Source organism: Pithys albifrons, chromosome 6 (assembly GCF_047495875.1).
Source record: "Pithys albifrons albifrons isolate INPA30051 chromosome 6, PitAlb_v1, whole genome shotgun sequence".
Classification (NCBI taxonomy): Eukaryota; Metazoa; Chordata; class Aves; order Passeriformes; family Thamnophilidae; genus Pithys; species Pithys albifrons.
The window spans coordinates 18,548,434-18,573,565 of NC_092463.1; the positions used below are offsets into that span (position 1 = coordinate 18,548,434).

Genomic DNA, 25,132 nt, shown 5'->3' on the forward strand with positions numbered 1-25,132 from the left:
CTGTGAAAACAACAAACAGTATATAGTTTTTTTGCTAGGTAGATAATTGTTCCATGTCTAATTCAGAGAAATTATTGATGTAAAGAAATAATTTTCATTAATATTCCTCTGTTTTATAAAACTTCGTCCATTGTAGTTTTATTTTGTATGTAAAAACATCTGAAAAATACATTAAAAAGTTTTAGATTAAAGGTGTTGGTCTTTCTACCATTTCTATATGTAATAAAGTGTATGTAGCAAGGACTTGGAGAATTTCCATTTAAAAGCCTACAGACATAATTGGTAATTTGTAGTATTCACTTATCTCCCTCTCTCAGTTAAAACACTTCTGATTATGATATCTGGTTGTGCTATGATAAAGACATGAATATTTTCCAGTCCATGTCTGTTTGCTGGTCCAGAACTGAATGAATTAAGTGCTGTGGGATCAGATTTTAATCAGTTTGAACATAGTGGCAAAATTTAAATTAGAATGAGTGACTCTGCACTGTGGATTTAGAACTGTACTGTGGAGCAATAGAAAAATTTTCTCATCCAGACTCCTCCTCAAAGAGCTCTAACCCAAGTTACACTGTGTTGCTCAAGACGCTGTCCAGTGACATTTTGACCTTCCAAGAGTGACACCTCTCAGACTCTTGGGGTGGTCTGCTCTACTGCATATTGTACTTTGTGTTTGGGCTTGGTCAGGAGTTGCCCACTCAAGCTGCTCTGCTGTATCTGGTAATTTTCTTGCTCATGGGATGAGCCATACATATGTTTTAATGAGCTTGGCTTTGACTGCCCAGCTCTCCTGTGCACTTTGTCCTTCAGCATCCCATGTGAGCCTGCCTGTGAGTTCCCTAGAGAAGCCATGCTTTGCACTACTGCTGTCCAGTGTCATTTTCTGTTTGCTTTCCTCTCTTCCCTCAGCTTTCCTGTCACACATGAATGCTTACTACTAGCATCAGTGAGTTGCCACAAAAGAGTTATGAACTGTTTGCAAATAAAAAGTAAGTTTGGTAATTTTTCAGGTGGAGGACCTTTTATATGGTTATCTGGGAGTAATGTCTGCTTTTGATGTTAAATGTCTCTGCAGTTATCTGAAGTTTTCAATAACCCATAGCCTTAGTCAGTGTTTTAAACCATTTATTTCTAAGTAGCAAGACTTTCATACAATACATATTATCTAATATTACAAGATTAACTTTTTTCTGTCACTGAAATGCTTCTTTTTCAGATTACGTATTTCAGTCTGTGGTATTATAATAAGCAGAATCAGCGCAGATGGGTAGATTTGGACAAGCCTCTGAAAAAGCAGCTGGACAAATATGCCTTGGAGCCAACTGTGTATTTTGGAGTAGTATTCTATGTGCCTACTGTTTCTCAGCTTCAGCAGGAGATTACCAGGTAAACTTATATGTGCCTAAAAATTTGCTTTCAGCATTCTGAAATGTATGGTTTATTTAGAAGTCGTGTGCTTTCTACTCCCCCACCTTTATAAAATGAAAATTACTTTAGGCAGAATTTATGTTCAAACTGTGTATTTATTTACTTTTGGAATATTTAAAATATGTGATAAATTAAGCAAACAACATTTTGTGATCTTAGAAACCTGTTTTAAGCAACAGCCATACTTGCATGGTCCGACTTTAGTTTTAGTCTCTTTTTTTGATTAGTTTTTTTTTGTTTGTTTGTTTTTGTTGTGTTTGTTTGTTTTGTTTTTTTTGCATTTTGAAGAGCCATATGTTGCTTTTGTGGACATCCATCCTGCACAAGGCACATGCAGATTTTATTGAGCTATGCTTTCCTCTGTTTTGCTTTCAGTACTTTCTGTACTTTTAGTACAATACATTGGCAAGCTACAGGCTAAGCTTCAGCTTGTGACTTTCTTTTGTGTATCACTGAGCCATAAATATAGATATTATTTCTGATATTATGTGCACATTTCTACTGTGACACTGGGGAACATCACATAACTGGTGCTGACTACAGGGGGAAGAATAAAATGAAACATATGTACTAGCCAGTTATTCTTATGAGCATGTACATTGGCTACTAGTGGCTTAATGTGTTTAGTTGTTCTGATTTCATGACTATTTTAATAGGCAAACAAGTAAAAAAACAGTAACCGGGTTACAAACCTTTATTTGTTATTTAAGAAATATGTGTTTGCACTAATTAACCCACTTAAACTGGTAACTCCAAGTGGGCCTTGCTTTGAGTGGGGAGTTGAACCAGATGATTGCTTAGAGGTTCTCTTCAGCTGAATTTATTCTGTGGTTGCATGAAACTGTCTTTGTATGCTTTGTTGCTAAAGTATGCTGCCAGACACCTTTCCCCCTAAATGTGGTGTGAAAGCTTTTCAGGGAGATAAACCTCTTGATGTAGACTCTGCTACTGTTATTCAATGCTTGGCAGCTTCAGTTTTCGTTTTCTGTGTAATATTTAAAGGTTATTATTTTCCTGAAAACTCCAAAGCTTTGTGCTATTCTCATCAATTTTACTGGCTTAAAAAATCTTTGATTCAGATTCTGTTTGTTGGTGTACAAGGATGCATTAGAGTAAGATAAATGACATGGTGTTGCATTTCATAATTGCCTGAAAAAACTTGATAAGTCTTCTCTGGCATTTATTGAAAGACTATGATGTTTATGCTGGGGCTTTAAGAACAATTTTGAGTGTGCTGCCAGGTAGAAACCAGACATTTATGTGCCAACTTTATACTCAAGTTCTATAGGATGGTACTTGCTTTGGTATATGATAGTAAGAGTCTGGATTAATTTCAGAAATCTGTGGGTTTTTCCATGCCTTTTCAATATAAATGAGATTGAGTGTGTCTAAACAAATTATATTTTTAATGTACATCAGGAAATGGAAATGTCATAGATAAAAAGAGATAGTATTTGTGCTATCTCGAGGTAGTGTTAAGATTCTTCATCTGTGTGTTTACTTTTAATAGTGATTCTATGGAAAGAGGTTACATTCCACTTCTTGACTGGGAAGACTTGTTTCCCCCAATGCCTTGATATGTGTTGGCTTTTTCCTTTCCTTGTTTTTAAGGCCTGGTTTAGTCCCAGGTGTTCTTGTGTGTTGTATAAGGATCTTATGTAGTATCATATAGCATGCTGGTTTTTTGTAGTAGGATCCCCAAGAGTCGAAACAATATTTGTAAATTGTCACTGTATTTAACAAGCCAGTATATAAGTGAGGGAGGAGAGCTGCTGATTGCCATAAATAAAATTTTGGTGGCGTTTACCTGAACTTTCTAATCACTGAATGAATTGTAGCACATACTTCCACCTTCTCAGTATTAAAGCCTTACTTCACAAGAGTTAACATACAATATGAGAAAGTGAAGAAGTTTTTAAAATGAGGCTTATATAAGACAAATGTCCCTCTTGGCCAAGGCTGCGTAGCTGTAATGGCAGTTTTCAGGTGTTTTGGGCTCAAGATTGGGATTGAGGAGATGTGCCATGTTAGATCTGTTAGAAGAGAATGCAGTAATACAGTAGCAGTTTACTGAACATTGCAGAGAGACAATAACAATATGAAGAAAGGAAGAGATAAAAATTAAAATATGAGAGTATGGTAGTAGATAAAATTGTGTTGTTTGTTTGGGTTTTTTCACTGATTCTTGAATGATATGTGAAAATTAAGGGATGCAGGAGTTAACAAAGGCCTTGAAATAGTGTGTTTGAATGATGAGGAAGACTACCCTTCACTAAAATTAGGAATGCAGAGAGGAATATGAAATGCAGGCTTATTAATCTTCTCTTTCTTTAAATTAAGAAGTCTGTGTTAACTTTTTTTTCCCCATGTAGATATCAGTATTATTTGCAATTAAAGAAAGACATCTTGGAGGGCAACATTCCTTGCACACTGGAACAAGCAATACATCTGGCTGGTTTGGCTGTTCAGGGTAAGTAAGGAATTGTGCCAACTAGCTAATGTTGCATTAGAAACTTTGATAATGGATTTTCTATTCCATATTTTCTATTTATTGCTCGAAGACCCAACCCAGTAAGTTATGAAAGAATGTGGTCATATGGCAAGTGGACCTTAGGACTTAAATGGTGGGGCCAGTTCTGTGCACGCTGAGCCTCACCTAAAAACTCCACTGTGCAGGCTGGAAGGGCACACCCACGTGGGGAGAGCCCTTCCCAAATCTGCATTCATGAAGTCCAGCCATACACACACACAGACCTGAGTATCTAATGTACTTTCAGGAGCTGGATTGAATTAGACATTGAAGTTCCTTTAGGGACAAAGGCTTGAGATGTTTGCTTACATCAACAGTCCCTTCGGCTGTTTCTGTTGATGAAGGCTCTATTCTGACATGGTAACAAGAGAAAGTGACATGCCTTCAGAAATAAGAAAATTTGAATGTACAGTTGTATCTCCACTTTATCTCCCAAATATCCTAGCATATAAGATTATTTCAAGTGAGTACGCAAGACTGTTAACAATTCCTGTGTTCAAATCACTGCTGCGAAAGCATTTCTGTGATAATTACATGAAAGTGGCAGCTTTATTTTTCTTAAGTAGGTTCAGATGGGATAGAATATACACAGTCCTAAATCTGTCTGGACTGACCGTGTCTGGTATTCCCTGCTCACATGTTTGTTTGATATTAAATATCCCAAAAGTTTTTAATGGCCACAGCTTTGTTCAGTGTGCTTGTATATTAATATTTGTCTATCATTCACAGTGAATGCTACTTGTAAATCTGCTAAAATAAAAAGGAACTTAAAATCAGTGGCAGAATATACAACCCAAGGGTTTTTTTGTATTTTTTTTGTTATATGTATTGGTTGTCTACAATAGAGACAATGATTATATATTTTGAAAATGTGGTTACCAGTGGAGTAGGATGAATTATAGTAGTCCCTTGTTTATATAACCGTGAATCTGTTAATTCCGAGTCAGGTTTCAATGGTTTTCAACTGACAAATTCTTGCTTTGTTATTTTCCTATCTTTGGACAGTGTAAATGTCCTTCTGCTCAGTGGGTTGTATATAGAAATCTTTCAATATAGTCCTCTTTCCAGGTGGAAAATATTTATTCTTTCAGCTTTCACCTTCTTTTTTAGTCTTTTATAAAAGATAAATTGTATGTGTTGATAACACGGTAAAAAAACAACTCAGAAAAAACATAGGTCATAAATTAATGTGTTCTGATGAGCGAAGTAGCTTATACCAGGTAGGTTAGTTAATTTTAGCTGGTGAGTGAACAGAAATAGTATTTGCTGTTCCAAGTGAACTCTTTTCAAGAATGATCTGTATTTGAAATAATTACAATAGGCTAGTTCTAAACACTGCTTTATCTCAAGGGCTGTGTTGGTGTAGTGTGTCACAAGTGCTCCCTTTTCATCATAAATAACTTGCACATTAACTCTTAATGTTTAATAAAAAACTTGGTTCTTAAATGTCGCTACAATGATACTAATAGGTAATGTAAATAGGGTTTGTATACTCAGGGAGAGTGTTTATATTTTTGGGAGCAGCCATGCTGTGGGCTGCTGTCCCACAGTTTCTCCTCTGAGGCTGGTGCATAACTTTTCCAATTTAGACTGTTTTCTTTTAAATGTTGGCTAATTTTTTCCTGGAAACAGAAAACGAGGGAGACTTCTCGAGATGCTCTTTGGCACGACATAAAAATCAAAGCTGTTAATTCCCTTCTGAGCATGCCCCTGGGTCTGGGAAGGCTCCGAGCTCCCAGTTTCTGCATGTCTGGGTGCAGGGAGCTGAAGTCTTTTGAGCCGAAGGCTGTTCCAGCTGCTCTGTGCAGTGTCTGAGTAAAGCTGCAAGTTAGAATGGTCTGTTGGTGCTGTACTGCAAGTGTCTGACAGGAGGGAGTAAAGAACAGAGAGCCAGAATATCAAAAACTTCCTGGACAAAGCTCTGAGACAATCTGCTGTAGCTGACCCTGCTTAGGGGTCTCTGGAATCCCCTTCCAACCTCAACCATTCTGTGATTTAAAAATGAAACTATGTAAACCTCAAAGTACTAAGGAACTTGGATTCCTATTATTTTATAATTTCTTCTTTTCTAACCGCAAGGAGTGTTACCAGTTTTTCTGAACAATATAAAAAGATTGTATGTGTTTTACTTTCCCTCTTCATAAACACTACTTGTTAGTTTGTTCAGTCATTTTACTTTCAGATTATAATTCAATGTGATTGAGAGATTTGCAACTTGGAGATACTGCTGAAATTAATTTGGTATTAAATAATTTTGTTAAAAATGTTGGCCTTGAAGATTTTTTTTTATTGTTTTAGCTGATTTTGGAGACTATGATCAGTATGAATCTCAGGAGTTTCTACAAAGATTTGCTTTGTTTCCAGTGGTAAGTATTAACTTTAAATTGATACATTTAAATTCTTAAATTGAAAAACTTAAATTTGAAACTTTCTCAAGATTGATAAATGCAAATCATTATATAATAAGACTCCGTGATCCATTGAGATTACTGCTCCCTAGCTTGTCAAAGTCACTGAAGGTTTTCTTTGAGACTGAAGTGAGACACCTTGTATTACACAGAAGCAAATATATTGCAAGACCTTATCAATTTTATTGTATATTACACTGAAAAGAAGGTTGAGGTGCATATTTGGAGGTGAGTAAAAGCACTTCAAAACAGGATTTCTGCTTTTTGAGTTTATTTATGTGCATATTATAGCTTCTAGCTCCAACCCTAGAGTAGAGGGTTGATTCTCCTGTACAAGGAAATTATAACCATTTAATTTTGTAGACTTTTTTTTTGTATTTAATTTCATAAATGCTGTCTTACTTTAAGGGTTGGCTACAAGAAGAAAAAATATTGGAAGAAGCAACACAGAAAGTTGCCTTGCTACATCAGAAGTACAGGTAACATGTCTAAAAGTCTTTATTGCTTAATTTTGATCTTCAGTAGCTCAGAAAGTTGTGAATCTCAGAAGACAGTTGGACTAATTTCATCTCTCACTTAAATGAGTTTTTCTCTAATACATCTGCATTAAAGTTACAAGATTTTTGCTGAATGAAAGTGAAAAGAAAGCAGAATGTCTAGTAAAATAGAGAATTTTGCTTGAAAATTAAGAATATAAGACAATATTAAATAGTTTTACTTCAACTTTGTGTTTCTGAAACTTTCTTATATGACATTGTGATCCCAGTAAGGATGTTTCTTGATAAACAACTTTGGCAAGTAATGAGGGCAGTAGAAATGTAAAGATAGTAACTGTGCCAGAAGGCTTATGATCTTAGCTAAAACTTATCTAAGGTGCAATAGTCCAGGAAAAAGAAAAGTTAAGTTCCCTGTTGTTAGTTCATCAGTGAATAATACTGAAAATTTTTCACTGTATTTTTTTAAAACAACAATTTGAAAATTTCAGTTGCATCTTCCTTTGAAATGCACTTGGAACAAGATTGCATGATTAAGGTTCAACAAAGAAAACTTAAACTGCCTGAAGTTAGGAAACAGTGAAGAAGCAGATTGATGATTAAAAAGTATTAAGAGACATCACAATGAGCATGACAGGATTTTGCAGGTAGAAATAATGTATTTGAAAAGATAACTGAGATATGTTGTTGGGTAGGTAAACACAAGCTTTTAATCCTTGTGACACTACTGCAAGTCTGTGAGAAAACTGGCAGTCAGTCTAAATATAAAAAATACTTCCTCTTTTCCTCATGTTCTCAAACCATAACAGTTAAAACTCTGTCAGCATTTAGAAAATTAACCTGTGTTTCCTGAAATGTAGAAGTCAAACTTCATCGTGGCCCTAAATGTGAATACTGCGATAGGGGAAATTCAGGTCTTGATCACCGGTGCCAGTATAGTCATTCTGATAAAATGAGGAAATACAGATGATGGTGGATTCAAAAAAGAATGTGATAATTGTCTGCCATTAGCAGAGGTGATAATTTTAACTGCTCTTTGTTGCCATTTACCCCTAAAAGTGCCTGAGAGAAAGAAGTTATTAGAGTCAAAGTGTAAAGGCTGAGACAAATATCAGCCGTTGTACAGACAGAAACAGCAGGGATGTCCTGGGCATGCTTTTCAGGCTTTGATACTGTCATTCAGAGGAAAATAAAGGAGATTTTTTTCTTAGTGGCATTACTATCTGCTTGTTGTTTTTATTCATAGAGGCCTTACTCCTCCTGATGCAGAAATGTTATATATGCAAGAGGTAGAAAGAATGGAGGGCTATGGTGAAGAGACCTACCCTGCAAAGGTAAGCAGGACTTTGATCTTTGTCTCAGTTGCCTTTTTTCCATTTAAAATGGTTCTTCTTGCTGAAAGTAAATAAAGCCCAAACCCCACATCACTTAGAATTTTCTCCCTAAAAGCAGTTTTTTCTCATGTAACTTTGCTTTCAAAGCCTCTTTTCTGTACTGACACAATTTTTGCAACCCCTTACAGGACAGCCAAGGAAGTGACATATTCATTGGAGCATGTCTTGATGGTATCTTTGTGAAACATAAAAATGGTCGTCCTCCTGTTGTATTTAGGTTAGTATTGGTCTTTCTTGAAATATCTTTGTGCACTTCACATTTTATGTGTGTTCCTCACAAGCATGAATAACTCTCAGATATGACGTGTATTTATGAGTTTGATAGACCAGAGCATAGTCTTGTAGTCATCACATTAAAGTGAATACTGAATTCCATGGGAATTTTTCGGTGTTGTAACTGCAGAATGAATCTCTATAAGCTGCATTAATTCTAAGAGATGAAGATTTGAAGAATCGAATCTTTGACTGAATAGGAAGCAAAATCTTGAAATGCCATGGTCCAGCAGTTATTGGAACTTCACTACTTGTTAATTTCTGGGGTTAGAGAGAGTAGCAACTATGCTTCTTTCTGTTAGTATTTTTGTTTAACAGAAGTTATAAATGCAGTACTGTTAAATGTCCTTCACAAATATTTCTGCCTCTGCTGTTGATAGGAGAGATGATGCCAAGCTCCTTTTAATTGTCTAGAATTGTGGAAGTGCCCTACTCTGCTTTCTTGCCGCATTCGACAACAGCTGTATTTCACAGGGGAGGGGCATAAAGCTTTGACCATGCATTTGGCACAATTTCCCAAAGAATTGTGGATGAAGTGTCTGTAAGCATAGGAAAAAGGTTGCACATTGAGGAGCATCAGAAAGTACTTATATTCCAATTTCAGGATCCAGTTTTCTGCTCTTTGATTTGTTCGTTGTATGACTGTGGGCGATTCCACCATGGATAGATACATCATGGTATTTGGGTGGCAAAAAAGCATAGACAAATGACCCACAATATAATTTACAAAGGTTTGGTTATCCTTCAGATTGGTTCAGGTAATTTCGTAATCATGACCACAATGCCTATGAACCCAGGCCTTAAATTTGAGGAATTTTTGTTGTACATCAGAATGGGGACATTGGTGTTTCTTTACCTCATGCATATGATTGGGAGTAGCCATAGAAAATGCTATCAGACACATCTATGTAATGAAAATGTGAGTTGTATAAATACCTTCAGAGAGAGTCCTATATGTATATAATGCTTTTTCCATGTATTTCTGCACTGCATAATATTCTTTTAATGAATCAATTATATAGGCTTTATACTAGTGAATCAAGTTTCATTTGAATATAACAAGAACATGAATAAATATAATTTATGCAATCTAACTTTTCCTCATCTGTTAATGTGCAACAGTTCTAGAAAATATGTGTAATAATACCTTAAAGGCTTTGTTTAGTGTAGATTTCATTTTTTTCCCCTCAAATATATGGTTTGCTTTCAAGCAGTCAGGATGTTATAATTTACTGATAATTAATTTGTCTAAATTTGATTTTTTTATTTTTAAAAAACACTTGAAAGAATCTCAAGTGAAAGACAAGTAATAAACTTACTACTGTACATGCTGTGTGTTTTTCCAAGCATTAGTCAAATATATGTTTTCCTTTCAGCAGCCGTTTAATGGCTATGGAAGTGATGGTTTGCAGCTTGTTCAGATAGATTAATGAACTTTTTCACAGAATCACAGAATATGCTGAGTTGGAAGGGACATGCAAGGATCAAGTCCAACCTTTAGCCCTGCAAAGGACAGCCCCAAGAATCACACCATGTGCCCAAGAGCCTTGTCCAAACACTTGAACTCAGACAGGCTTGGTTCTGTGGCCACTGCCCTGGGGAGCCTGTTCCAGTGCTCAGCTTTCCTCTGACTGAAAAATGTTTTCCTGATATCCAGCCTCAACCTCTCATGCCTTAGCTTCATGCTGTTCCCTTGAGTCTTGTGACTGGTCACCAGAGTGAAGAGACCAATACTTGCCACTCTGCTTCCCATCATGAGGGTGTCCTCAGTTCCTTATCCATATTCTTGGTGATGGTTCTGTTCCTCAGTTGTATTTTCTGTAATTTGAAAATTAGAACTTGCCAGTCATGTTCTATCCCTCTTGTTTGCAGGTGGCATGATATTGCCAACATGTCCCACAATAAATCCTTCTTTGCATTAGAGCTGGCAAATAAAGAAGAGACAATTCAATTCCAAACTGTGAGTACATTTTTTTTCCTAAGGCATCAGTAAGAAAAAACACAAATTAATACTGATAATTTAACTCAAAGGTTAAAACCTACTTTATACATATTTTGCAGCTTTGAACTGTATTACTCAAAAGTAATAATACAGTCTTTGGCTAGCTTTCTATGGGAAGGCATTAAAAATCAGACCTTTTATGTTGAGTACATTGACACATTTGGTAAGGTGGTTATAAACATTGCTGTTCATTCCAGTAAAATTTCTACCATGTGTTCTTGACTTTTAAATGAAGGGCAATTAAAGATAAATATGGTCTTAGAGCTTTGTGGGAATGGGCCATGGCATTCCTTTGCAGAACTAATTTTATGCAGTTGATTTGTCAAAAGGCAGCTGTTGACAGTCTTATGGCAGTCTTTATTAACTGTAAGTTGTGTTAGTGTTCCAGCTGGTAAGAAGGTCTTCAACAAAAGGCTTCTACTTTAAACTTTCATAAATCTAATAGAACTGTTAGGCTAGAGTACAGGTCTGTGCCTGTGAAGTAGCAGTTTTAGAGAAAACCTGGTGACATTAATGAAGTTGCATTAAAATGAAATTGGTCAATGCTCAGCCTTAAAAATTTCAGTGGTTTGTCTGAAAGAAAGTGAAAGGGTATGCATATTTGGCTTAACGCAAATTTTGGTTTTTTTTTTTTTGGCAGGAAGATATAGAAACAGCAAAATATGTGTGGAGGATGTGTGTGGCAAGACACAAATTTTACAGACTAAATAAATGCAGCCTGTAAGTAGAATACATTAGCACAACTCTTTGTGCCCTTGAAGCTTCCAATGGGAAGTGCAATCTCGTATTACTTCTGTAATGTCTTTACGGTCCTTATTAGATGGTAGTAATTAATGATGGGTTCATTTTTTTCATCTTTTTTGAGAAAATATTTTTCACCAATTTTTGAAACATGTTTGGTTTTATAACAGGAGAGTACTAAACACTGAAATCTTGCCAGACGACAGTGTTTGGCCATTGTTTCTGGATCTCAGAGCTGTGACAGGCTTCAGTTGCTTTGGGGTCTAATATTGCTAGTATTTGTGAGCTACTGGAATCACTCGGGCTTTGGTGTGGGTTGGGGGGAACTGCTCTGAAAGAACACTAAAGGCTTTAAAAAGCCGGGAGGTGTATGTGAAGCACTCCGGAAATGTGCTGGATTGACAGCTGAGAGGTATGTGGTTCTTTAGGTATCCATGGAATCTGTAGAGCTCAAGTAGCACCAGTGCAAGGTAAATTTAATACAATTCAACAAATTAAATTTAAATGGGCTGGAATTAGACACAGTGAATATTCTGTCCTAGAAGAAGCACCATTCCCATATGTTTCCTTCCTCTTTGTGTATGGGAAGATAGCTGTGGAGGGGTTGCTCTGAAATCTGCTGAGGCCAGATAATGAAATATTGGTGCCACGGGTGACTCAGTAGTGTGTTTAATGCTTATTTATTTGAGAAGTTTGATTAATTTGAAATAGAGTAAACCTCATACCTCAAAGCTTGTAAACCTGACTACCTTTTGAGAGCAATAAGTATTGGTAGAAGTAGTGCATCTGTGGGAGTTGTGCATTGCTGTCCAAATAATGCTAGTTCTATAGTTCTATATTGAATGCTAGTCTGTAGGATTACTTATTGTAGCTGTTTCACCACAGTGTGGTTTTGCATGAAGTTAAGTCCTCAAAAAAACCTTTTCTGATTATCTGCATTCTTAAAATTTCCTGTCATCTGGTCCTGCTGCTGAAAACTGTCATTCATGTCTCTTTTAACTTCAGGGTTTTTTTTCTTAATCTGTACATACTTTGTCTTTAGAGACTCCCTGGACTCTCCACCTGAGGAGGGCTCTCAGAAATCTTCCCTCATTCTTTCCCTTCCACGCTTTCCAATCCTCTCTCGTCCTTCACTTCCCAAAGGGTGAGCTAAAAAACACCTTTCTTCCTGAAAAAATGATATTTATATTATGCTGCTGTCTTTTGACTTCTGTCTGCTGCAAGACACAGAGAACATGTGCAGTGTAGGGTGGGTGGAACAGGAGCTTAAGAATTCTGAACTTTACATCTCAGAGGCAATCCAACAAATCATGACATTTCATTACCATTAGCTTGAATGTTAGAACATACAAATCCTCGTGCACTGTAGTTGTGCTTTCCAGTTCCTGTAACATCTGTAACATTACAGTCCCTAAACAATTTTGTCTGACTTTTAGAACAGGTAACATACAGTATGAGATTTTATATGGGGTTCAAATTGGGAACTAGTCCCCAGTTATTCCACTGCTTTTTCTGCCCTACTGCAGTGCTTCAGGGATGTCTCCTTTTTATGCTTCATAGAGAAGAGGCAAAGAAATAACTGAGGTATTTTGATCCTGGCTTTGTGATTTTTGCTTTTTGATGGTGGTTTATGCACAGAGCTCTTTCCTTTTGAGACTGTTGGGGAGGGCTGTTTAACACAGGCCTGGCTCCAAGAAGTGTAGAGTGATTTTTATTGAACTTGGGAGTGCTTTTGAATGTTTGAAATAGTTCTTGCTATTGTTAAGAATCCTTCCTTACCATAAAATTTCGTCTGTAGACAAACTCAGCCTGTTACAGTGAATCCTGTTAGAAGGCGGTCTTCGTCCAGGATGTCTATGGTAAGGAGACAAATAGCTTATGTTTGCATTTTTATGGATTTCAATTGACTTAGAATCAAACATTAGTTTCCTTCAGTGAAATGAAATGAACAGTGAAAAAGATGAGTCTAGTATGTAAGACACTATTTCTGACTTGTAGAAAAAGCTGCTATGTAATATCTAAATGATGGAATTAAAATAATTGCGATGAAAAATATTCTAAACACTTCTGGTTTTAGTTTGACCACTCTGTCTCTAGGAGACTGTCCTAGATGTCAGATGGTGGTGTGTGATTTTTAGTTTTTTAATTACTTTTTGTATGACTTGCAGGAGAAATTTATGATGCTTTTTTGGAGAAATGGTTTAAGACTAAGGCTTTGTATGTGTGTGTGTTTATTTTATATTATAATGTGTACAACATTATGTATATATAAAAAATAGTATACAATATATATAAAAATCTTCAAGAATTATTTTTAAAATAAATAATCAATTTTTAAGTAACAGTAAGATGTTTGCTTTCTTAGCCCAAGCCTCAGCCTTATATGATGCCTCCACCACCTCAGCTGCATTACAATGGTCATTATACTGAACCATATGCATCTTCTCAAGGTAAGTTCATTAACTCTGTGGCCACACCACACAAACTTTAGAAGATAAAAACTATAATTTGTATTTGTAGCTACATTAGCGAGAGCTGAATAAATTAATTAGGTGAATGTGGGTAGGTTTGTATGACTGCTACTCTAGACATGTAGGCTAATGTGAAATACAATCATAGAATCATTTAGATTGGAAAAGACCTTTAAGATCATCAAATCCAACCATCAATGCAGCACTGCCAACTCCACCACTAAACTATATCCATAAATGCCACATCTACAGATCTGTTAAATATCTCTAGGAATGGTTACACCACCACTTCCCTGGGCAGCCTTTTCCAATGCCTGACTACCCTTTTTGTGAAGAAATTTCCTAATATCCAATCTAAACCTCCTCTGGTGCGGCTTGAAGCTGTTTCCTCTTGTCCTGTCACTTGTTAACCGTGAGAAGACACAGACACACACCTCACTGCAACCTCCCTCAGGTCCTCCCTGAGCTTCGATTTCTCCAGGCTACACAACCCCAGTTCCCTCCACTGCTCCTTCTCCGTCTCATCTCTTATGGGAGATGAGCAAAGCTAGTTAGAATAGCATATACAGCAATTATAGGCTGTGGTGTCTTGTGTGAGTTTAAGCTGACCATCACTTTTGTTGGTTCATGTATCAATGTTATGGCATTGTGAGATCCTTGTCAGTACTGATCTTAACAGCTGCAAAAAGTAACTGAGCACCAGACACAAAAAAAATTAAAAAAAAAATTTAAAGCTAGGATACAGGAAGAGAGGAGTTTCTCTCAGAGTTTGCTAGACTAAAAGGTGGTGGTGAATTCAAAGGCTAAGGTGTTTGCAAGTTATGGAATTGGTATATATTTGATTGAAACAAAGAAAGAAAAAAACCCAAGCAAACCCTAATTAATATTCTCAAGGAATGTAGACTCCTAATATAAGTGGTTTCTGGTGGAGTCATGTCTGCTTTCTCTCATTTTTTGGATTGTTACACGTTGTGTCTTTAATTAACAAAGTTGCTGCCCTGAAGGGTTGAATCTAATCTTTTGCAAAGTTGCCTTGATTTTGATAGGGGCTTTCCAGTCCTACGAGTCTGCTGGGTAAATAATACTCTAACAACTCAGTGGGAAGGCAGTAAGCACATTTTCTATCAAAACAGAGTTACGTAAGTCTTCATGAAATACAGGTATTCAACTACATTCTGAATGCAGCTGAATTCTTACCTGTTTACTGTTGGAATTATTGCTGGATACTTGCTACTACACATGTCCTAGTTTTCAATGATTTTTTCATAAAAGAATTTTTGATTGTCAGCAAATTTATTAACATAATGGTGGCAATTATTTTGGCCAACCCAAAGAGGTAAATTATCAAACAATCTGAAACAATGACTGAATTGTTCTCCTCTGGAGACTGGCAAATTGTACGTCCAGTGAAGTAATAGTTAAATGGTTAAATATGTCTCAGATGTATAAACTGTTAGATCATTTTCTTTACCCATGAGAGGAGGTGTATGTTAATGTACAAACAGTATATGGCGGTCGTTTAAACTGTCTCCAAAATTTCTGGAGAAAATGAATTTCTTTTTAAGGCCTTATGGTACTGTATCTACTTATGTCCTGAGGTGATGGAAGAGAGAAGAACAAGGGATTTTAGTTTTGTTGTTGTGGGGCTGTTTTAGTTTGTTTTTTTTCCCTTTCTCTGCTATTTAAACTGATCTTATTACATTAGTGCAAATCCAATGTAGACATTCTCTTTTTCAAGTGATGTGGTGTAAGACTGATGGGAACTTTGTTAAACTTGGACTGAAACTTAGCAAACCTATCCTGAACAGAAGAAAGTCATTCTTAAACAGCAAGTGTTTTCCCATAGGAATTTGAATAGTTGAATTAAATATAATAGGTTATTCTGATATACATACTGTAGGTATCAACAACAACAAAAAAATCTGGGGTTTGCGTTTGTTTTTTTTTCTTTCCCATTTCTATACATAGCTAAGAATAACAGACTCAGAAAATCTCAAACATTGCTCAGCAGTGTCTTAATAGAAGATAACTTTGTTTGATGTCTTGGACATAAAGCTTGTTCTTAAACTCTACTTTCAGATAACCTCTTTGTGAGCAATCAGAATGGATACTACTGTCACTCTCAGACTAGCTTGGATAGAGCCCCTCATGACTACAGTGGTCGGATCCGCAATGGGAGTGTCTATAGTGCACACAGCACAAACTCCTTGAACAACCCACAGCATTACTTGCAGCCGTCCCCCATGTCCTCTAACCCAAGCATTACTGGAAGTGATGTCCTCAGAACTGATTATGTCCCATCACACAGACACAGTGCACTAATACCACCTTCTTATCGTCCCACGCCAGACTATGAGACTGTGATGAGGCAGCTTAACAGGGGAATGGTGCACACAGATAGGCAGAGTCATTCAATGAGAAATCTTAATATCAGCAACTCATATGCTTACAGCAGGCCTGATGCCTTAGTGTACAGTCAACCTGAAATACGAGAACATGCTCATTTTACTGCCCCACAGTCTAACCATTATCCATTTAACCTGAACTACAGCTTTCATAGCCAATCGCCCTATCCCTATCCTGCTGAAAAGCGCCCAGTTGTTGGGGCAGTCAGTGTGCCTGAGTTGACAAATGTGCAGCTCCAGGCTCAGGATTATCCAGCACCAAATATAATGAAGACCCAAGTCTATCGACCACCTCCCCCATACCCATACCCAAGGCCTGCAAACAGTACTCCAGACCTTTCCCGGCACATCTACATCAGCAGCAGCAATCCAGATCTTATCACAAGGCGAGTGCACCATTCTGTCCAGACATTTCAGGAAGACAGCCTGCCTGTGGCACATTCTCTTCAGGAAGTCAGTGAACCTCTAACATCGGCACGCCATGCTCAGCTGCAGAAAAGGAACAGTATTGAAATAGCAGGCTTGACTCCCAGCTTTGAAGGAATGAGGATTAAAGAGAGGACCATGTCAGCTTCTGCTGCAGATGTGGCTCTTCCAAGAGTTATCTCAGAAGGGTCACAGCCCAACATTCTGATGGAGAGAGCAAAGCAAAAAGAAGGTGAGCAAGAGGAATGTGTGAACTGTGATCATAAGAAAACCCTTTCAGATGCGACTATGCTGATTCACAGTAGTGAGGAAGAAGAAGAATTTGAAGAAGAAAACAAGGCTAGTACAAGTCTTTCTCCACTCCCTGAAGATCAAACACAACTTTCATCTGTTATGGGGGGTTATTCTCATGATTCAGTACTGAACTACCCTTATAGCTCTGTGGCTTCATCTGCTGGCCCTTTGCATATTCTTGAGCCTAAATTACACATTACAGAGACAGAAAAGAGGATGAAAGATATGAGTCCTGTTCATTTATTAGTAGAAAGCCAGGTCCAGAGAAGAGGGGAAGGACTGCTTACTCCATCTATGTCAGAATCTGATCTTACAACATCAGGGAGATACAGAGTAAGGAAAGATTCAGTAAAGAAGAGACCTGTGTCTGATCTTTTGTCTGGGAAGAAGAATATTGTGGAAGGCCTTCCCCCACTAGGTGTAAGTGGATACCATTCATTTTGTTTTGGGTTGTCTATAGCAGTTGTTTGGGGTTTTTGTTTGAGGTTTGGGGTTCTTTTAATCAACCTGAGATGCTTTAAAAACTATATGAATTAAAAGCTACCTTAAGCTTGACCTTTATTTTTCTGTTTCCCTGATTAACTTTGCTGAGCTATCTTTTATTCCCTTCTCTGAATGTCTGAGTTCTGTTTGTATAGTCCTCCCCCACAAATCCAGCTGTGCAGTCTCCATCTGTCTGGTACACCTAACCTGGCTAGAAACTCTAGAATGAGCTATTTTAAGGTCAATTCTAGATCCATTTCTGCCCTATCTGTCCTTATCTGGAACAGAAGAAACTCTTTTCATTTAACTACTAGCTTTCTAATCTTCTCTTCATTACTCCATGCCTTCCCCTTTTCAAATCCTTTCCCTTTTGCCTTCTCTTCAACGTGTTTTTGTCCCATTAAAGGTATTTCTTGCTTGACATGTCCCTTTCTCCTATTCCAATCTTATGAAGCCATAAATAGTGAAAAAACATAAGTTTCACCTTTCCTGTAATTCCCACATGATAGAATCATCAAGGTTTGTGTGGAGTGTACAATTTCACTGGTACTCCTTACCACCCATTTTGTCCAGTTTTATGTAGTTTGTGGCAGATTTCAGGTGCTATGGAGGACAACCACTTTTATTATTATTTTGCCTTTTAAAATTGATTAAAGTTAACTTAGCACATCTGAGTTAGTGTCAAATAGTTTTCTGCACAAATTGGAATAGTTTCCTGCACAACTGCACTGGAACTACTATATAACCTCTAGTGTTGTAGTAACTCACAGCTGATGCTGCAAAAACTAACATATGCAAAAGCTATGCATTGAAATAGTTACTTCTCTCACAATTTGTTGTCTGTCAGACATGCTATACATGGAGCTGAACACAATGAAATGAACCTTCATCAGCTTTGGTTCTTTTTACAATTGTGTGTGTTTTTCTACATCTCCTTCCTCACGTGTTTTTAGGTGGTATAGGAACAAAAGTAATACCTTTCTCCTTCCATTCACATTTAGGCACTTAGTATTTGTTCTCCAAAAGATACATTTTCAGACAGTAATATATCTCAAAATCATACCCTGCTTTTCCTTCTGATAGTTACAGAAATGTTCCAGTCAACATTTGAAATTAAGTTGGTATTAGAACTTTTTCTTTGGAAGTGTTTAGTAACATAGTTTCTAGTTAGTAACATTTAAGAGTGTCATTGCATAATACAGAGTATTACTTTTTATATTCATCATTGAAATCAATATCCTAGTTACAAAGCTGGCCCCTACCAATGTTTGCATGTTTTGCTTTTCAATGAGCTTTTACTGTTGTCTTTGTGTTCACTTTTAAATGTGGCTTCATCCTCTTAGCTTTGTCTTCTATTTCTTACCACCATTTAACTTTTGAAAACATTGATTATCATTCAAGCAGCATATGCACTCCTTCTTTCAGTGTATTTTTGTTAACAACTAAACTTAGCAACTTAAGGAATGATGAAATTCTCTCTTACACTTTTCAAAATAATAATTTGAATTTATTCCTTCATAGAAATCCCCTTGTGATATTTTTCTCAAATACTGAATGGTAACTTCCCTAATTTAGACTCATGGCCTGGTCCAGGACTCAAATCTGTCTGCAGCTCTGTGTTCATGTCTTGTATGTATGGTTTGTTGCAAACTTAGTAAAACATTTAAATATATCCAAATATTTTCAAGGTATATGCTCATTGTTATGCCTGCTTGCAGGGAAAAAAGATGCCTGCAAACTGAATAGTCTAGTAAGGAAGGATTTTTATGTATTTTTGAGGTTGGGAAGTGATTTCAGTTCTGGCCAAGAATGTTAATTATCCAGAGTTGTCACCTCACACCCTCAGTCATGAGTTTTGTGGGGAACAATATTTGTCATTCTCATGCACTTTCATTAACCTGTCTGGAATGAAGACAGACTTGTGTTATGTCCTTGGAGGAATGTAGTCCCACCACCCTAATCTCTCACTGCAGTGCTTATCAAAAAAAAATGGTCAGATCTGTTTGCAGAAGGGATCAAAGAAGTATCCTTTGCTTAGTTGAACTCAGCTGTTTTCTACTTTATAATTTCATCAGATACTTTAGAATATTTACAAGCTTTAGCTTTTCTTTTGCAGGGTATGAAAAAGAATAAAAATGATGCCAAAAAAATGGGGCCTTTAAAGCTAGCTGCCCTGAATGGACTAGCGTTGACTAGAATGCCTCTGCCAGATGAGGGGAAGGAAGAATCAACAAGAGCAACAAATGATGAACGGGTATGTGGAAGTTTTTTAGTGCTTGATTTACACTAGTAATTTTTCACAATCAAATGCATATGAATTGTGCTTTTTGTTGACCTTAAAATGCTTCAGATTCAAGGAAAATCAAATGCTGAGAATAGAAACAATGAAGAATGAGATTTTTGATAGACAAATCATTGCTAGAAGTGTTGGGTGTAACTCAGATTTTTCTTTAAGATTTAAGATGACAGTGATTCAATTATAGTTTACCCTTTGAACATAGCAAAGTAGCTAGCATTTACTGATATATTTTTATGCAATTCTTTCTGTTTTCTTTCTTAATTTTGGGGTTTCCAGACTGAAAATATATGACTTAAAATTCTGAATATGAGATTGAACTTAGTTGTAATTATTAGTAATTCATACAGTGTTAAAAAGTTTTCCAGCTAATTTGCATCTGCAGAGTACAATTTGTGCAGATTTTATTTATCTGTTTTTCTCAAATGGATCCTATAAAATATAGATGAAACTTGTTCTATCTGCAGAAGTTTTAAATTCAGTAAAAGATCTCAGATGAATGAGAGGACATCAGGTTTCAGAGTTTGAGGATCATTCTTTGAGAAATACAAGACTCCATCTGCTTGTATCAGGATAAAACCCCTCAGTAAATATGCTTCAGCCTGTCTCCTATATCATTAAACAAGTGCAGGAAAGTGAAATGCAGTCAATATTCAGCCTGGGATGGGCTGTATAGAACAGAGCTGTCATCACAGATCTGACCAGGAGCAACTAGATACACCAAGGTCTGTGGTGATTATTGTCCATTCTGCCATCAGTGGTCTGTTTAAAGTCCAGTTCTGAGCATGGTTGGGGATCCTCAGCTGCAGACCCCCTCTAGCAAAATTTGTTGCCAGTCACTGGGCATGGATTAGAGCCTGAAGGAGTAGTCCTGCTCTTACAGCTGCAGTTTTAAGAAACAGGCCAAGAAAATTAATTGCAAGTCATTCAGTAAAAACTCAGTCTTGAAGTTTGAAATCTTAGGGTGAGATACATAGGGGCCACATCTGACTGTTCCATTTGAACTACATATACCTTGCTTAAAGGTGCTAAGGGGCAAAAAATAACATTGTGTTACTGAGATACAGTTCTACATTTTGTTCCTGCGTTGTTTATTTCCTCTTACATACATCCATCATCTCTTTCTGGATTGACCTTTACTAAATTCAGCCATATTATTATTCAGTTAGCTCTGCCCAACAGTGTTGTGGTAAAGAAGGAGCCATAAAATCAAGTTATGAAAGAGATATGTCACTACATTTTCTCTTCAGGCAGTCATGTAGAGGGAGAATAGATACCATGAAATGGGAGTAGTTCCTAAAACAGTCGAGAAAGGGCAATGCAATGTAGACACACGACATGAAAGGCAGTCCAGAGTGCAGATATTTTAGAAGATGAGTTTAGTGTTGATTCAGTGTCTGTTTCTTTGCTCAGCTTCATATTATTGTGAGTTCAAATAAGGGAATTTAGCCTAAAGATAATAAAGGAGTTTGTGCAGTTGATGTATTGGTGTGCAAATTGCATATGATTGAGATTTTACACCTTCCTCTGCAACATTTGGCTTACTTACTTGATACAAGATACTTTTATGACCTGATACCACAGAGCAGTTGCTTTGAGAATCTGAGAGCATGTGACATAGATGAAATTTTCTGGCTGAAATCTTACATATTATTCCTCTAATTATTGTTGGCAAAGAGATGCTGAAATTCCAGAAGTGTCTTATGATTTAGAAAGAACTTGGTTTCAAAAGAATAAAGCGGGGTGGGAGGGAGAACAGCTTATTAAATAAACCACATTGAGTTGTACTATTCTACTTCAACTGCAGCAAGAGATTCTAAGAAGGCTTGCTGCTGTATGAACAGTTTAGTTTTAATTCCTTCAAACAATAAAGTTTGGGTTTTTCTTTTTTTTCTGTTTGTTTGTTTGTTTTTGTGGTTTTCGTTTTTACCTTTTTTTTCAATTATAAGTTTAAAGGAGACCTTTCAAATGATGGCATCGAACATGCTATGTTGAGCAGGTGTGTTCGTGTTTCTTGTTCCAAGGTATTCAAGGCACTATGCATTACAGCATAGCTATCTGGTTGACCAATTTCTTTTTCCTCAACTGGACTGACTTTATACAAATTGTGAAATAATTCTTCCTTTACCAGTAGTATCCACATTAGGTCTTTGTGACCTAATGAAGTATTAACAGGCTTCTTACTTTTCTGTTGAACAAAATTCCAGCTGGTTAGGGTTGCTTCTTATTTATTCTGGTATGTTTGTGAAAACATGAATAGCTGGAAAAGCACTGAAGAAGTATGTACTAGATGAAAATGCATAAATTTTATCCTTCATGAATTCTCTGTTAAACTCACCTTAGAGTGACTTTGCATCATTACCCATGGTCTGTCTTTCAGTGTAAAATTCTGGAACAGCGGTTAGAGCAGGGGATGGTGTTCACTGAGTACGAGCGCATTCAGAAAAAGAGGCTCCTGGATGGTGAGTGCTCAATAGCTCGGCTTCCTGAAAACACTGAGAGAAACCGGTTCCAGGACGTCCTTCCTTATGATGATACCAGAGTAGAGCTAGTCCCAACCAAAGAAAATAACACGGGTTACATCAATGCATCTCATATCAAGGTGAGAGAAATATGGTTGGAGAAATATTTTCCAGTTCATGTGGTATCTAAAAATGCATTTGGCTATCAATTTTGGTTTGGTAAAATGAGTGAGAATACCTCCATCTCTCACTCTCTCCCTTCTTTTCCTGAGGTTTCTTTGGGGACAGGACAAATCTTCTTTACTTAGGAGGGTTCTTTAATGGAGGGATCTTCTGCATTTCACTTCTGTATTGATCTACTGTCTCCTTTCTGTCTCGTCTCTCTGGAGATCGGTGCTAACAGAAGGTGTGTCCATTCTTCCCAGAGTTAAGAAGGCAAATAGATTTAAACCAAACTTGGATCCTCTGCAATGTTATGATATTTTTGAACTTCAGTGACAGTCATTATTTATTCCTTTACTGTACTCTCAGACTATGCACAACAGGCAGTAAGCTAGTTCCCAGCTTAAGCTCTTCTGGACAATTAGAGGAACTCATGAAGCCAGAGGGAAATCTGCTTTTTTTAATTCTTCAGTTGTCCGCCTTCCCCATCCTTAATTCTTTAAACTTTGTTTAAAAAAGTGAAGTATTTGCGGAATGACCTCAAGAACCTTCAAGGCAGCTTGTGTACTTTTCAATACCTTTACCTTCTTAAAGTGCAACTACAGTTGGCTTCATGCTTTCTCTGAAAAGAGCTGAGATAATCACTGCAGCAGTTTTAGGTTGTTGCTGGCTTTTTTTAATCAATCTGTTTGACACAGTACCATAGTTTCTCTGCTCCATTCACAAATATTGAGTGAATCTTCTGACCCTTCTCAAACAAGATAATATTTTTTGAGGAAAAAACAATTTCTGAATTTTTGGTACTTGTAACAGCATTTACAGCACTAGGGTATGAAAACTTCTCTAAACCTGAATTTGCTATACTACCTTAAATACACAAAAGAGAAATGTGATTTTATTTTCTCAGCTTTCCATTATGCCTATGATGTAAAACACATTTATTTAGCTGTGTGCCCATACAATTGAGTCTCTTCTGCATCCAGTGTAACAAGATGCAGCTAGAAAATTGGGGCAGATGTAACTCAAAGCAGGCTCCTACTTCCACAGTATTGCTGTATTTTTTCATTTTGTGCACCTTCAGAATTGAGGAAAGCATTTTGCATAATTAATAATATAATGTCTTTCTTTTTCAGATCTCTGTTAGTGGCATAGAGTGGGATTACATTGCTACGCAGGGCCCTTTGCAGAATACATGTCAGGATTTCTGGCAGATGATCTGGGAACAAGGAATTGCCATCATAGCTATGGTGACAGCAGAGGAAGTGAGTATAAATTGAGTTGGGTTTCTCCCAAAAATTCCACAATGTTTTTGCTTTTTATAATCTGTTAGAGGAAGGGGATCTTTGCTTCATCAGGAAGACCAATCAAAGATAAATTTCTAGTGACCCCTTTGCTATTCTGTCTTGCTTTCTGTGGTAGAAGGATGAATTTGCAAACTCTTTCTGCCGGAAAACATAACACTGTAGTAGTACTTAATAGAGGAAAGATACAGTTGTTAGTACAGTAGAATAAATTGTATGAGTGTTCTTATGTGCCTTGTTAAGCAAATGTTTTACTTCTAAGGAAAGTGGGCGAGAAAAAAGCTTCAGATACTGGCCACGTCTCGGTTCAAGACACAACACTGTAACATATGGAAGATTTAAGATTACCACACGATTCCGTACTGACTCCGGCTGCTACGCGACTACAGGATTGAAGATTAAACACCTTCTCACAGGACAGGAGAGAACTGTTTGGCATTTGCAGTACACTGACTGGCCAGAGCATGGCTGTCCAGAAGATTTAAAGGGATTTTTATGTAAGTTATATTTAATAGCTTTGCTTTGGGCTGGGTGTGGTTTCTGTTGGGTTTTTTAGTACCTTCTAAAATGGCTGTTGTGTATGAATTAGCTTTTGATAAGTATGCCAAACATTCTGCTGTAAAAGGGTTCTTCACATGAGCAAGAAATACTGAATTATACTTTTTGCAAGAATACATCTGAGGCTTTATTAAAATGACTGTTTATGTCTAAAGCCAATAATTTGTTAAAAGCTTATATAGACTAAAACATAATTGCATCAGATACTACACATTTGAGTATGTTGCAGCAGTAGCAAGATGGCCATGAGCTGTCTTTAGGAGGAAATAAGGGAAAAAGACAAGGAAATCCTTTCAAAAGTCAAATATCTTTGTAGACCTATATTGCTTTGGTTGGGGTATGACTTGTGATTTAACTAATGTGTTTTTCTGTGGGATGTTGATTGTTAAATTACTAGTTTTCTGGTGGTCATACAGCATAATAGCATGGCTTATGGAGCTTCATCTCCTAAAAGAATTATTCTTATCTTGTTGAACTTAACAGCCTACTTGGAAGAGATCCAGTCAGTGCGGCGCCATACGAACAGCACTGCAGATCCTAAAAGCTCTAACCCTCCTGTGCTGGTGCATTGCAGTGCAGGTGTGGGACGAACAGGAGTGGTCATCCTGTCAGAGATCATGATTGCTTGTTTGGAACACAATGAGGTAATCCTTTTTCTTTCTCGTGCTTTAAATAATGTCGGCTAGGAAGAGTAAATAACCTGCCTAAAATATTTTATGACTGTTAACCTGAGAAGCTTTTGGAAGAGCCCTTACAACTATGCTTGAAAGAACTCTTGAGAATTCAACAGAAGTTAATAATCTTCTGGAGTTACCCATATATACCCCAGGTACTGCAATGATTATTTGGATTCTTGACTATGTAAGATGTTGAGTCACTGAGTGGAACAAGGTATGCCCTAGGCTACTGAGAATATTTCAGGTTTTCTTCCTGACTTCACCACTTCTTGCCTGAATTAGAATGGATAATATTCAAGAACATGCTGTGCTTGATATTAATTATTT

General features: G+C 37.0%; 1 protein-coding gene across 2 annotated transcripts in view; it reads left to right on the forward strand.

Annotated features, from left to right (window-relative positions):
* Positions 1–25,132, forward strand: part of PTPN21 (protein tyrosine phosphatase non-receptor type 21) — a 45,692-nt gene that overhangs the window by 13,638 nt on the left and 6,922 nt on the right. Inside the window, exons 3-19 of one of the 2 annotated variants that reach the window (XM_071557702.1) lie at positions 1,217–1,386; positions 3,801–3,898; positions 6,257–6,324; positions 6,775–6,845; positions 8,107–8,194; positions 8,383–8,471; positions 10,400–10,487; positions 11,170–11,249; positions 12,313–12,414; positions 13,069–13,129; positions 13,636–13,720; positions 15,821–17,286; positions 19,466–19,603; positions 22,026–22,247; positions 23,403–23,531; positions 23,833–24,067; positions 24,612–24,772. In XM_071557702.1, the coding sequence (XP_071413803.1) occupies positions 1,217–1,386; positions 3,801–3,898; positions 6,257–6,324; positions 6,775–6,845; positions 8,107–8,194; positions 8,383–8,471; positions 10,400–10,487; positions 11,170–11,249; positions 12,313–12,414; positions 13,069–13,129; positions 13,636–13,720; positions 15,821–17,286; positions 19,466–19,603; positions 22,026–22,247; positions 23,403–23,531; positions 23,833–24,067; positions 24,612–24,772 (3,351 nt within the window). The remainder of the gene's footprint in view (positions 1–1,216; positions 1,387–3,800; positions 3,899–6,256; positions 6,325–6,774; positions 6,846–8,106; positions 8,195–8,382; positions 8,472–10,399; positions 10,488–11,169; positions 11,250–12,312; positions 12,415–13,068; positions 13,130–13,635; positions 13,721–15,820; positions 17,287–19,465; positions 19,604–22,025; positions 22,248–23,402; positions 23,532–23,832; positions 24,068–24,611; positions 24,773–25,132) is intronic. The other variant, XM_071557703.1, reaches the window with a different exon arrangement.